The sequence below is a fragment of the Gorilla gorilla genome, chromosome 9 (assembly GCF_029281585.2).
Source record: "Gorilla gorilla gorilla isolate KB3781 chromosome 9, NHGRI_mGorGor1-v2.1_pri, whole genome shotgun sequence".
Classification (NCBI taxonomy): domain Eukaryota; kingdom Metazoa; phylum Chordata; class Mammalia; order Primates; family Hominidae; genus Gorilla; species Gorilla gorilla.
The window spans coordinates 71,871,526-71,885,642 of NC_073233.2; the positions used below are offsets into that span (position 1 = coordinate 71,871,526).

The 14,117-nt window shown below is 52.8% G+C and overlaps 1 protein-coding gene and 1 non-coding gene across 2 annotated transcripts; both read left to right on the plus strand.

Moving 5' to 3' along the window:
* Positions 1-1,388: 1,388 nt before the first annotated feature.
* LOC115936437 (U6 spliceosomal RNA) lies at positions 1,389-1,495 on the plus strand. The gene has a single exon (XR_004071911.2). It is a non-coding gene; the product is annotated as a U6 spliceosomal RNA (small nuclear RNA).
* Positions 1,496-5,363: 3,868 nt separating this feature from the next.
* On the plus strand, positions 5,364-7,327 carry COX8A (cytochrome c oxidase subunit 8A). The gene is made up of 2 exons (XM_004051417.3): positions 5,364-5,580; positions 7,008-7,327. Exons 1-2 carry the CDS (start codon positions 5,467-5,469, stop codon positions 7,101-7,103), a joined length of 210 nt encoding a protein of 69 aa, XP_004051465.1. The 5' UTR covers positions 5,364-5,466; the 3' UTR covers positions 7,104-7,327.
* The last annotated feature ends 6,790 nt before the right edge of the window (positions 7,328-14,117 follow it).

Consider the following 14,117-nt stretch of genomic DNA (forward strand, 5'->3'; position numbering starts at 1 on the left):
TGGCCAGGATGGTCTCAATCTCTGGACTTCGTGATCTGCCCATCTCGGCCTCCCAAAGTGCTGGGATTACAGGCGTAAGCCACCAAGCCTGGCCCAGACAACTTTGATCACCGGAGACTTCATCTGTGTAACAAGACGGCCTTTATTCACCATACACATCCTCCCCTCACCCTCATAACCCCTGAGAACTCCCATCCCCTGTTTCTTTCTGTAGCTCAGGATGCTATATAAGCTTCAGTCATCTGACCCTTCGAGCTACATGTTTTTTGGTACTCCCTTTTGTATGTGTATTAGGGTTCTCTAGAGGGACAGAACTAATAGGATATATGTATATAAAGGGGAGTTTATTAAGTATTGACTTACATGATCACAAGGTCCCACAATAGGCTGCCTGCAAGCTGAGGAGCAAGGAGAGCCAGTCCGAGTCCCACAACTGAAGAACTTGGAATTTGATGTTTGAGGGCAGGAAGCATCTAGCATGGGAGAAAGTTGTAGGCTGGGAGGTGAGGCCAGTCTTGTCTTTTCATATTTTTCTGCCTGCTTTATATTCTAGCCCCACTAGCAGCTGATTAGATGGTACCCACCCAGGTTAAGGGTGGGTCTCCCTTTCCCAGCCCAGACTCAAACGTTAATCTCCTTTGGCAGCACCCTCACAGACACACCCAGGATCAATACTTCGTATCCTTCAATCCAGTCAAATTGACACTCAGTATTAACCATCATAGTATGCATCTAATTAGAAATGGTTTTTCACCTGTTGATCTGTCTTGTCAATTTAGTTCATAGTCCAGCCAAAGAACCTAGAGGTGTGGAGGAAAGCCATTTTTCTCTTGGCTACACCTGACTGTGCTCTAATTGGGGAGTTATTCCTTTGTTTCCCAGTGCCAGACAAGCCCAGGAGGGCAGCAGGGAGGTCCTTGCCCCTTCCTTCTCCCAGTGGCAGCCAGCTGGGGCCTGGGCCTCTTAACCCTGTGCCCCTAGGGATCGGGAAGGGAGTTTAGAAGCATCTGTCCTGGGCTGTTTGCTAGGGCTCAGTGCAGGGCAAGAACAGGGACCTGGTGGTTGTGGGTGGGGTTGGGCTGAGATTGCTAAGAATGGGGCCGGGCACGGTGGCTCACGCCCGTAATCACAGCACTTTGGCCGAGGCAGGTGGATCACTTGAGGTCAGGAGTTTTGAGACCAGCCTGGCCAACATGGTGAAACCCTGTCTCTACTAAAAATACAAAAATTATCCAGGCGTGGTGGCGTGCGCCTGTAATCCCAGCTACTGGGGAGGCTGAGGCAGGAGAATCACTTGAACCCAGGAGGCAGAGTTTGCAGTGAGCTGAGATGGTACCACGGCTCACCAGCCTGGGCTACAGAGCGAGACTCTGTCTAAAAAAAAAAAAGTGCTCGCTTCGGCAGCACATATACTAAAATTGGAACGATACAGAGAAGATTAGCATGGCCCTTGTGCAAGGATGACACGCAAATTCGTGAAGCGTTCCATATTTTTGAAGGGATTACAAACCAAGAGATACAAGTGGCTTCTAGAAATTAGAAAATAAAAGGTAATGGATTCTGCCCTGGAGCCGTGACAAGAAATACTGGCCTTCTGACATCTTGATTTTATATTTCTGATCTTTAGAACAGTAAGAAAATGAATTTGTGTTGTTGTAAGCCAAAAGCAAACAAACAAAAAACTAGGATGGGGTGGGGAAGGTGAGGGAGCGATGAAGAGGGATGAACTTGGGACCTGGGAACACATCCCTCCAGAGGAAGCTCAGACACAGCTCCCCTTCTAGGGCACCCTGAGTTCATTGCAACCTTGCTGTGACACCACCCCCCACCCCCAACCCTCCACCATGGAAGAGAAACCATGGGCTGAGGTTTCTCTTCCAAAGCTCCTGTTTCTCAATCTCTTGCCATCCCATCACCACCCCCTGCCACAGCCTTTAATGTTATTAACCTCAATGTCAAAACTGGAACTTCTGGGAAGTCCACCTCTGCAGCAGCATGTGTGGTGGCTAATAGCATGGCTTTAGGAGGCAACAGAACTGCCCTGTAATCCTGGCAAGGCAGCCTTGTAGCTTCATGATCTTGATCAAGTCACCTGACTCTTCAGGCCTATTTCCTCATTTGTAAAAAATTCGAAATAGGGCAGGCGCAGTGGCTCCCGCCTGTAATCCCAGCATTTTGGGAGGCCACGGTGGGAGGATTGCTTGAGCCCAGGAGTTCACGACCAGCCTGGGCAACATAGTGGGACCCTGCCTCTACAAAAAATAAAAAGCCAGGTATGGTGGTGTGTGCCTGTAGTCCCCAACTACTCGGGAAACTGAAGCAAGAGGATCACTTGAGCCTGGGAGGTCGAGGCTGCAGTGAGGTGTGGTTGTGACACTTCACTCCAGCCTAGGCGACAGAGCAAGACGCTGTCTGAAAATAAAATAATTGAAATAATAATAGCATCTATTTCATGACATTATTGTAAACCTGGAATGAGATTGTACCATTAAGACCTGGCCCAGGGGCTGGTCCCACACCCCCTTTCTCATGTACCTTCTACCTAGTTCAATACTGTTCAGCCTCCTGCAGTTTATAAACATTCTGAGTGTCTGGTTGGAAACAGTGGTGGACCAACACAGGCTCTGCCCTCAGGTGGCCCCTAGTCTTGATGGAGACCCACCATGTGGGGCAGGGCTGACACAGGTGTTGCTGGGCACAGAGGAGACACAGGCTTGGGGTGACCAGCGAAGGCATCCTGAGTAGTCCCACCCCACATATCTTCCTAGCACATCATGGTTTTATTTTCACCGTGACACTTACACAATAGTTTCTAATTAAGTGCCTGTTTATTGTCTGTTTTTTCCCTCCAGAATGTCAGCTTTGTGACAAGAAACTTTATCCACCTCGTTTATATTGGTGTCTACAATAGTTCCTAACACACAGTAGAGGCTAATAAATATTCACTGAATAAAGTAAGTGGTATCATTAACTGGAAGCCAGGAAGCAGGAGTTAGCATGGTGAAAAAGGCAGCCTGCATAGGAGCTGAAAAAATGAACATAAAATGCAGAAGCAATGCCGGGCACAGTGGCTCATGCCTGTAATCCCAGCACTTTGGGAGGCTGAGGCGGGCAGATGACATGAGGCCAGGAGTTCAAGACCAGCCTGGCCAACATGGCGAAACCCTGTCACTATTAAAAATGCAAAAATTAGCCGGGTGTGGTGGCATACATCTGTAATCCCAGCTGCTCGGGAGGCTGAGGCAGGAGAATCGCTTGAGCCAGGGAGGTGGAGGTTGCAGTGAGCTGATATTGCACCACTGCACTCCAGCCTGGGTGATGCATGTCTCAAAAACAAAACCCAAAGTGCAGAGGCAAGACCAGGCGCCCTGACAAACGCCTGTAATCCCAGCACTTTGGGAGGCTGATCTGGGTGGATCGCTTCAGCTCACGAGTTTGAGACCAGCCTGACTAACATAGCAAGACCCCCCTCCAGCTCTACGAACACTACAAAAATTAGGCTGGGCGCTGTGGCTCATGCCTGTAATCCCAGCACCTTGGGAGGCCAAGGTGGGTGGATCGCCTGAAGTCAGGAGTTTGAGACCAGCCTGGCCAACATGGTGAAACCTTGTCTCTACTAAAAATACAAAAAATAGCCGGGCATGGTGGCAGATGCCTGTAATCCCAGCTACTCAGGAGGCTGAGGCAGGAGAATCGCTTGAACCCGGGAGGCGGAGGTTGCAGAGAGCCAAGATAGTGCCACTGCACTCCAGCCTGGGCAACAGAGCAAGACTCTGTCTCGAAAAAAAAAAAAAAAAAAAAAGCCAGGCATGGTGGTGGGCACCTGTAATCCCAGCTACTCGGGAGGCTGAGGTGGGAGGTTGGCTTGAGTCTGGGAGGTGGAGGTTGCAAGGCTGCAGTGAGCCGAGATCACACCACACTCCACTCCAGCCTGGGCTTAGAGCTAGACCTTGTCTCAACATCAATAACAAAATGCAGAAGGCATTTTGAATGCAACAAAAGGCTTGTTGGTGGAAATCAGAGAGCAGGGTCGAAGGTGTGGAATATTGAAGAGTTTTGAGAGTTGAGGCTGGACGGTGACATCCAGGAATTGGGATTTTGACTAGGAAGCAATGGGGAGCCACTGAAAGTATATGACTTGGTCAGATTTAGGTTTAAAAAACCAAGAAGGAAGGGATGGGGAAGGGAGAGAGAGTGATAGGGTAGGAAGGAAGGGAAGTTGGCTGCTCCAGCATGGTAACTGGAATTGAAGAGTGTAATAGTAATTGAGGGAGGTTTGGTTACTAGGTCAGTGTCAGGAATTCTCAACAAAAACGATGGAGGCCTGGTGGAGAGGAGGGGACTCTCAATAGAGAGATTTTTTTTTTTTTTTTTTGAGACGGAGTCTTGCTGTGTCGCCCAGGCTGGAGTGCAGTGGCGTGATCTCAGCTCACTGCAACCTCTGCCTACCGGGTTCAAGCAGTTCTCCTGCCTCAGCCTCCCTAGTAGCTGAGATTACAAGCATCTACCACCATGCCCGGCTATTGTTTGTATTCTTAGTCGAGATGGGGTCTCACCATGTTGGCCAGGCTGCTTTCGAACTTTTTTTATTGTTGTTTTTTATTTTTGAGATGGAGTTTCGCTCTTGTGGCCCAGTCTGGACTGCAATGGCTCAATCTCGGCTCACTGCAACTTCCGTCTCCTGGGTTCAGCAATTCTCCTGACTCAGCCTCCCGAGTAGCTGGAATTACAGGGGCCCACCACCATGCCCAGCTAATTTTTGTATTTTTAGTAGAGACGGGGTTTCACCATGTTAGCCAGTCTGGTCTTGAACTGTTGACCTCAGGTGATCCACCTGCCTCGGCCTCCCAAAGTGTTGGGATTACATGCGTGAGCCACTGCGCCCGGCCAATTTTTGTATTTTTCCTAGAGATGGGGTTTCACCACGCTGGTAAGACTGGTCTCAAACTCCTGACCTCAGATGATCTACCCGCCCCGGCCTCCCAAAGTGCTGGGATTAGAGGCGTGAGCCAACGCGCCCAGCCCGTACTTTTTTTTTTTTAGTACAGACGGCCTCCCAAAAGTTCTGAGATTACGGGCGTGAGCCACCACGCCCGGCCTGAATAGAGAGAGATTTAACAGTATGAATGAAGGGAGGAGTCAAGAACAGTTTAGGCTTCTCGCGTACATGATTGGGTGGCCCCAGATGTCACTCACAAGTATAAGCCTTTGAGGCGGAACATAACCCGAAGAAGAGCCCTTTTGTGCTCCGCCCATAGCGTAGGAAGGTGTCAATTGGCTGTTTCGAGGGACGCGCCAAAAACTGCCAAGGGCTGTGGGAGGTGTGTTCTTGCGTCATTTCCGAAAGACTTCCGGGCCGCAGTTTCCCTGCTTCCCCAGCTCCGGAACTTCCGGCCAGCGCAGCCATTTTGGCTTCCTGACCTTGGGCTACCGCTGACCGCTTTTTGTGGTGTACTCCGTGCCATCATGTCCGTCCTGACGCCGCTGCTGCTGCGGGGCTTGACAGGCTCGGCCCGGCGGCTCCCAGTGCCGCGCGCCAAGATCCATTCGTTGCCGCCGGACGAGAAGCTTGGGATCATGGTGAGGAACGGGCCTGGAAGAGCGCGGGAGGCGCCGTGGGCTGACCCCTTCTGCCTAGCTGACCTCAGGTGGTCCTGAGAATGCCCCGCACCCCGAGCCCCGCAGCGTAGCGGGGAGCAGCAGTGCCGCTTTGGGCATGTCTGGAGGGCGCGAACGACGGGGACAGTGACCGGGCGATAGTCGGGGCTGTCGGCGTTAGGTCTTTGCCCACAGCCCCAGGATCTCGGGTCTGGTCCTGTCAGGCCCTCCCTCTCCTGTCGCCTCCTCGCTGCGCCGCCTCGAGCCGACTTCTTTAGCCGCTCTGAGCCTATTTTCTCGTTGGTTCACTGGGGGATGCCTGACGCTGTCAGCGACGAAAATGGTTGTTACTGCTATTTATTTTAGTTTATTTTATTTTACTTATTTATTTTGAGACGGGGTCTCGCTCTGTCGCCAGGCTGGAGTGCAGTGGCGCGATCTCGGCTCACTGCAACCTCCGACTCCCGGGTTCAAGCGATTCTCCTGCCTCAGCCTCCCGAATAGCTGGGACTACAGGCGCGTGCCACCATGCCCAACTAAATTTTGTATTTTTAGTAGAGACGGGGTTTCACCATGTTGGCCAGGATGGTCTCGATCTCTTGACCTCGTGATCCGCCTGCCTCAACCTCCCAAAGTGCTGGGATTACAGGCGTGAGCCACTGCGCCCGGCCTGGGAGGGGGTTTTCAGGCAAGGAAGGATAGGTATCGTTTTGGAGTTACTGGCCCATGCAAGGATCCTGGGTCTTAACATACAGGCTTTGCTTTTTTTGTTTGTTGTTTGTTTTTTTGAGACGGAGTCTCGCTCTGTCACCCGGGCTGGAGTGCAGTGGTGCGATCTCGGCTCACTGCAACCTCCGCCTCCCAGGTTTAAGCCAAGCCATTCTCCTGCCTCAGCCTCCCGAGTAGCTGGGATCACAGGCGCCCGCCACCACTCCCGGCTAATTTTTTGTATTTTTAGTAGAGACGGGGTTTCACCATGTTGCTCAGGCTGGTCTCTAACTCCTGACCTCGTGATCCGCCCGCCTTGGCCTCCCAAATTGCTGGGATTACAGGCGTGAGCCACCATGCCCGGCCCAGACCAGCTTTAAAACAGGTTTCAATAAATCCTGCTTCCTTTCCCATCTGGTGGTGCATTTCTCCCTGAACCCTAACCCCAGCTGTCTCTCCTTCCTCTCACTCTTCCCCCTCCTTATAACTGACCCTTTACCTCAAGGGTTAGCGTAGCTTTGGACCTGCTCTGTCTGCTCCGTGGAGCATGGATTCCTTTAACATGAGGATGCGGGGCCTCCCACTTGCCTCTGAGTCCTGGCTCCCTGAGCGGGGCTTTCTGCTGCCTGGGAACTGCTAGGACTTAGAGAGCCTAGGGGAATACTGACTCCGAGGTGCCTTCTTTCCTGTGCTCTGTGTAGGAATTGGCCGTTGGGCTTACCTCCTGCTTCGTGACCTTCCTCCTGCCAGCGGGCTGGATCCTGTCACACCTGGAGACCTACAGGAGGCCGGAGTGAAGGGGTCGGTTCTGTCCCTCACACTGTGACCTGACCAGCCCCACCGGCCCATCCTGGTCATGTTACTGCATTTCTGGCCAGCCTCCCCTGGATCATGTCATTCAATTCCAGTCACCTCTTCTGCAATCATGACCTCTTGATGTCTCCGTGGTGACCTCCTGGGGGGGTCACTGACCCTGCTTGGTGGGGTCTCCCTTGTAACAATAAAATCTATTTAAACTTTACTTCAGAAATTCATTGTGCCTTCGCTCCTGCCTGGGCTCATGCCTCCACTGGCACTGGGTGGGGGTGTGGAGAAGAGTGCCCGGCTGGCTGCCCTGTGGTAGGTTTTGTGTGCCTCAGCTGGACTCCTCGTGTGCTTCTGTGCCTTTAAATGGTGCCTGGCTTCCTGGGAAGACAAAGCCTGTTGTCATTGTGCAGCTTTTCTGGCTCATCCCCTCCAGCTCCCTTGTTTGTGCAAAGCCCAATGGGCGTGTATGTGTCTGTGTCTGTGTGTGTGTGTCTGTCCCACTGGGGCTGGATCTTCAGCTAGAAGCCTTTCCTCTAAGGGGCCAGCCTTCTCTGGTCTTCCTTTTTGGTGGACTTCATTTCTTAGGTGCTGGTGCCCTTCCTAATTGGGGGTAGGGACTTTGCAGAATCTTGGCTTTTTTTTTTTTTTTTTTTTTTTTTTGAGACTGACTCCTGCTCTGTTGCCCAGGCTGGAGTGCAGTGATGCGATCTCGGCTCACTGCAACCTCCACCTCTCAGGTTCAAGGGATTCTCCTGTTTCAGCCTCCTGAGGCATTACAGGCACCCACCACCACGCCCGGCTAATTTTTTTTTGTATTTTTAGTAGACACGAGGTTTCACCATGTTGGCCAGGCTGGTCTCGAACTCCTCCTGACCTCAAGTGATCCGCCCACCTTGGCCTCCCAAAGTGCTGAGATTACAGCCACCGCGCCTGGCAATCTTGCCTTTTTTATTTTTTTTTTCAAGACAGTCTTGCTCTGTCACCCAGGCTGGAGTGCAGTGGTGCGATCTCGGTTCACTGCAACCGCTGCCTCTGGTGTTCAAGCAATTCTCCTGCCTCAGCCTCCTGAGTAGCTGGGATTACAGGCACATGCCACCACACCTGGCTAATTTTTGTATTCTTAGTAGAGATGGTATTTCACCATGTTGGCCAGGTCTCAAACTCTTGACCTTGTGATCCACCCTCCTCGTCCTCCCAAAGTGCTGGGATTAACAGGCGTGAGAGACCGCTCCGTGCCCCCGCATTTTTTTTTTTTTTTTAAGGCTGGACTGCAGTGGCGCAATCACAGCTCTGTAGCCTTGACTTTGACTGCAGCCTTGACCTCCCAGGCTCAAGCGATCCTCCCACCACAGGTTGTACCCCAGTAGCTGGGACTATAGGCATGTGCTACCACCATGCCTGGCTAGTTTCATCTTCTTTTTTTTTTTTTTTTTTGAGACTGAGTCTCGCTCTGTTGCCCAGGCTGGAGTGTAGTGGAGCGATCTCGACTCACTGCAACCTCCGCCTCCCGGGTTCAAGTGATTCTCAGCCTCCTGAGTAGCTGGGATTACAGGTGCGCGCCACCATGCCCGGCTAATGGTATTTTTTTTTTTTTTTTAAGTAGAGATGGGGTTTCACCCTGTTGGTCAGGCTGGTCTCGAACTTCTGACCTCGTGATCCGCCCACCTCGGCCTCCCAAAGGGCTGGGATTACAGGCATGAGCCACTGCGCCCAGCCATGCCTGGCTAGTTTCTTAAAACATTTTCTTGTAGAGATGGGGTCTTACTATGTTGGACAGGCTTATCTTGAACTCGTGGGCTCAAGTGATCCTCCTACCTCAGCCTTTCAAAATGCTGGGACTACAGGTGTGAGCCACTGCGCCTGGCTGCTTGCCTTTTTTTTTTTTTTTTTTTTTGAGACAGAGTCTCACTCTGTTGCCAGGCTGGAGTGCAGTGGTGTGATCTCGGCTCACTGCAACCTCCGCCTCCTGGGTTCAAGTGATTCTCCTGCCTCAGCCTCCCGAGTAGCTAGGACTACAGACGTGTGCTACCACGCCCAGCTAATTTTTGTATTTTTAGTAGAGATGGGGTTTCACCATGTTGGCCAGGATGGTCTCGATCTCTTGAACCTCGATATCTGCCCGCCTCGGCCTCCCAAAATGCTGGGATTACAGGCGTGAGCCACCGCCGCCAGCCCCTGCTTGCTTTTTAAATGTCAACTCCAGGGCCCCTTTCCTTCTAACACTTTCCATACATGGTTATGGACTAATTGTCTTTCTTCATTCTATCTGCCAGCTTCCCTTTCTCCTCCTCTGTTTGACTTGGGGAATCTGCCATTCCTCTGTCCCCAGGAGTCCTTCCTCAGTGATTCTTTCTCCTGGTCTGTGAGGGGCAGGAAGTAGCTCAGCAGGGGTGATGTTCCGAAACACTGCATGCTGAGCTGGAGTCCTGATTGCCAGCGTCTGGAAGGAACACTCGGACCTGCCGGGTCCCACCCTCGAGGAAGACATGGCTTTACCTCTCCTTTGCATCCTCTTTGGTTGATTTCTGAAAAGACACAGGTTCAGTCTCCCCTGTGGAGCTGAGGCTGCCAGGACGCCTGTGCCTGGAACAGTGGGCAAAGATGTCAGGTGAGAGGGGAGGGCTGTGGTTGGCCTCAGGCCCTGAGTGTCTGAACACACGTCTTCCCAGCTCCTGTTCTGCAGGTTGTTTCCTGATTTATGTTGACAGAGCTGAGGGTGGACCCGACTCTCCTGCCGTAGCCTGGTCTTGCTTGGCTTTTCTGCGTGATGCCCAGGGAAGCCTGTGGGGCCCAGTGCCTGATACCGTAGTGGGTTCAGCTCCTGCCATAGCTGTTTCCCTGAGCGTTAGGAAATTGTCCTCTGCCTCCTAGGTGGCTCCTTTCCCTCCACACAAGCCAGACTTTGTATATGAGGCTGAAGGGTCACGGCCTGGTTGGAGGGCTGGGGAGAAGCTGCCTGGGCCTGTTGCCCCTAGTGGGGTTCAGAATGCTGCAGGTGTGCCCGGTGGGAGCATCGGCCAGGGAGGGGAGAGCCCGTGTTGGATCTGGAGCCAGGATGGGGTGCTGACCTAGGAGAATCCACCTGCCACATACAGGTATCTCAACAGGTCCCTTGTTTCTGGATGGAGGGGCCTCATGGCCATCTTCCACACAACAGGACCACCCCTTGTTCTGTGCATGGTTCTGGGAGGCTTTTCTGCTTACATTAGTCCCTGTGGAGGTGGGACCTGAGCGCCGCCTGACTGTCCTCTCAGGCCCATCTCCTGGCCTGGCTGGCAGCTCCCTGGCCCTGGGGACCAGCCACTGCGGTGTGGGAGGCCGGGGCATTCTCACCAAGCCTGCACTTCTTGAGTAGAGGGCCCTGAGTGTCCTGGCCCTTGGTTGACTCAGGGCTGCTTTCCTCTGGCTGTGGGCACAGATGAGGTGCTGGTCTCATAACCATGGGGCTGCACACAGCAAGGACGTGGCACTGGAAAAAGTGTGATCTTGAGTTTTTCTTTTTTTGAGACGGAGTTTTGCTCTTGTTGCCCAGGCTGGAGTGCAATGGCACGACCTTGGGTCATTGGCAACCTCTGCCTCCCAAGTTCAAGCGATTCTCCTGCCTCAGCCTCCCGAGTAGCTGGGACTACAGACATGCACCACCACACCCGGCTAATTTTGTATTTTTAGTAGAGATGGGGTTTCTCTATGTTGGTCAGGCTGGTCTCGAACTCCCGATCTCAGGTGATCCACCCGCCTTGGCCTCCCAAAGTGCTAGGATAGGCATGAGCCATTGTGCCCAGCCTTCTTCTTTTCTTTCTTTTTTTTTTTTTTAAGACAGAGTCTTGCTCTGTTGTCCAGGCTGGAGTGCAGTGGCATGATCTTGGCTCACTGCAGCCTCTGCCTCCCAGGTTCAAGCAATTCTGCTGCCTCAGCCTACCAAGTAGCTGGGACTATAGGCGCAGGCCACCACACCTGCCTAATTTTTGTATTTTTAGTAGAGATGGGGTTTCACCATGTTGGCCAGGCTGGTCTCCAGCTCCTAACCTCAGGTGATCCTCCTACATGGACCTCCCAAAGTGCTGGGATCACAGGCGTGAGCCACTGCACCCAGCCTGTTGTCTTGAGTTTCTTTTCTTTCTCTTTTTCTTTTTCTTTTTTTTTTGAGATGGAGTCTTGCTTTGTCACCCAGGCTGGAGTGCAGTGGTGCCATCTCGGCTCACTGCAAGCTCTGCCTCCTGGGTTCATGCCATTCTCCTGCCTCAGCCTCCCGAGTAGCTGGGACTACAGGCACCCACCACCATGCCCGGCTAATTTTTTGTATTTTTAGTAGAGATGGGGTTTCACTGTGTTAGCCAGGATGGTCTCGATCTCCTGACCTCGTGATCTACCCGCCTCAGCTTCCCAAAGTGCTGGGATCACAGGCGTGAGCCACCGCGCCCAGCCTGTCTTGAGTTTCTGTGGTAACTCCACTGCCCTGCTAAGGGTTTGATTGGGTGTCCTCCATTTTTGTGCCCCTGGAATTGAATGATGGGTGCTGGTCCCCCTCCGAGGAGGACTGCTCCAGCCCAAAGTTCGATTGATTGAGCCACTGCCCCAACCTGTGCAACACCAATGGCTCCAGGCAAGTCCTTCAGGACCCTGGTCTGAAGAAGCCCTCAGCAAGCCCAGCAGTTCCTCCAGCCCCTCTTCCTCCCACAACCTGCCATGTCCTGCATTTGTGGGGATGGGTGGGGTGATGTACGTAGGGGTGGGCAGGACAGTGTAGAGTTTGAGTGACCTATCACGTTTGAACCCCAAACTCCTTGGTCCCCTGTGTGGCCATTAGGTCTGAAATCCGGTCTTTCACTGGCCTACCCTTGTCCCCAACCAATTCAGGGCCCTGGAGCAATTCTCTATAGAGAAAGCAAGGATCCTTATACCCCAAACATTTTCTGTGTCCACATGTGTGGGTTTCTGTGCCTGGTGTGCGTGCTGACTGGAGAGGCTAAAGTCCCGGCAGGTACTGTAATGTCAGGAACAGTGGTCTGGGAGTGGGGAGGCTTGGGCTTGAGGCCTGGCATGGCCACTGAACTGTACGACCTTGGGCAAGTCATCTGGTCTCTGAATCTCAGTTTTGTAAAATGAAGATATTGTGGCAGACAGAATAATGGCCCCCCGAAAATGCCCGTGGTCTACTCCCTGGAACCAGTGAATATGTTATCTTACATGGCATGGGGGCTTTGTAGATGTGAATAAGGTCATGACCTTGAAATGAGAGGCTATCCTTGGAGATCCAGGCGGGCGCAATGTCGTCATAAGTCCTGAAGTGAGAAGCACTTAGCCTACCGTTGCTGGCTTTAAGGACAGAGGAAGCGGGCCATGAGCCAAGGACTGCAGGGGCCTCTAGAAGCTGGGAACAGCCCTCCTTTACAGCCAGCAAGAACATGGGGACCTTGGTCCTACCTTCTGCCAACCCGAACGAGTAGGAAGTGGATCTCCTTTAGAGCCTCTGGAAAGAAATGCAGCCTGCAGACACCTTGATTTTAGTCTGGTGAAACCCAGACTTCTGACCTCCTAAACTGTAAGAGAGGCTGAGCATGGTGGCTCACACCTGTAATCCCAGCACTTTGGGAGGCTGAGGCAGGTAGATCACGAGGTCAAGAGATCGAGACCATCCTGGCCAACATGGTGAAACCCTGTCTCTACAAAAAATACAAAAAATTAGCTGGGCGTGGTGGTGGGTGCCTATAATCCCAGCTACTCAGGAGCCTGAGGCAGGAGAATCGCTTGAACCCGGGAGGCGGAGCTTGCAGTGAGCCGAGATCGCGCCACTGCACTCCAGCCTGGGGGACCGAGCAAGACTCCGTCTCAAAAAAAAAAAAAATTGTAAGAGAATAAATTTGTGTTGTCTTAAGCCACTAGGTTTGTGGTAACTCGTTACGGAAGCAATAAGGAAAGTAATGCATCATGTGGTGCTGTGAGGCCCTGGGGAGGGGCTGGGCCCAGCTGCTGGGACCCTCTGCAGGCATAAAGTGAAGTGAATGTACAGCACTTACAGTGGGTGCCCCAGCAAGGACTGGGGTGGTGGGAGTTGCTTGGGAGGGGCTCTGCCTGCATTGCCTCTGCCCCTCTGCTTGCTTTTGGCCTTAGGAGGTCTGAATCCTGCAGGTGACTCACAGCCCAACTTATGGCCCTGAGGCATAGACCCTGCTCTGCCGCATCAGCCTTTGCTGCTGTCAAAGCCTCCCTAGACCATGATTTCAGGGCTGCCGCCTGGAGACTCTCGTGGGTACAATGCAAGGTTCATGTGGGGGCCAAGCATGCCCCTACTCCCGCTGTCTGGGCAGCTGCCCGACTCCCAAGCCTGCACCGAGAATGGTCGCCTAATCCCCATGTGTGGCCCACCCTTCCAGGCTTTCGGCTGGCCACACCTTCCTGTGAGGACTGTGGCTGTTCCAGGGCCCATGCCCTGCCCCTGTTGTCTTGGTCCATTCAGCCTGGCTCCCTTCCCTGAGAGGCAGAGGCAGAAGAGATTGGGTGGGTCTGGAGCCATGTGGCCCCTTGGGGCCTCTGGGCTGTTGTGTAAACTTCCTCTAAGGCTGAAGTTTCACAGTCCCTGAGTCCCACTATGGGGTCTCCTCCCCTCCCTCCACCTGATGGAATCCCATGGACATGGATGTGGGGTCTGGGCAGGCACCAGTCTGGCAGGTTGGTGTGAGGAGGCATCTGTGCTATGTTGGCACTCCGGCTGCTACCTGTCACCTCTGTGACTGTCTCCGACATGCAGCCTCAACCAAGTGCCTGTGCTGCCTGTGTCATTACAGGCCCTTGACAGGAAGGACCAGCAGCATGGGACCATTTCCAGGGTGGCAAACTGGGGAGCAGAGACAAATGTCTGGGGCTGTGCCAGGGGCTCCTGGCGAATCTGCAGGTGGGTTTTATTTTATTTAATTTTATTTATTTATTTATTTTTCTTGAGACAGTTTCACCTGTTGCCCAGGCTGGAGTGCAGTGGTGCAGTCACGGCTCACTGCAACCTCTGC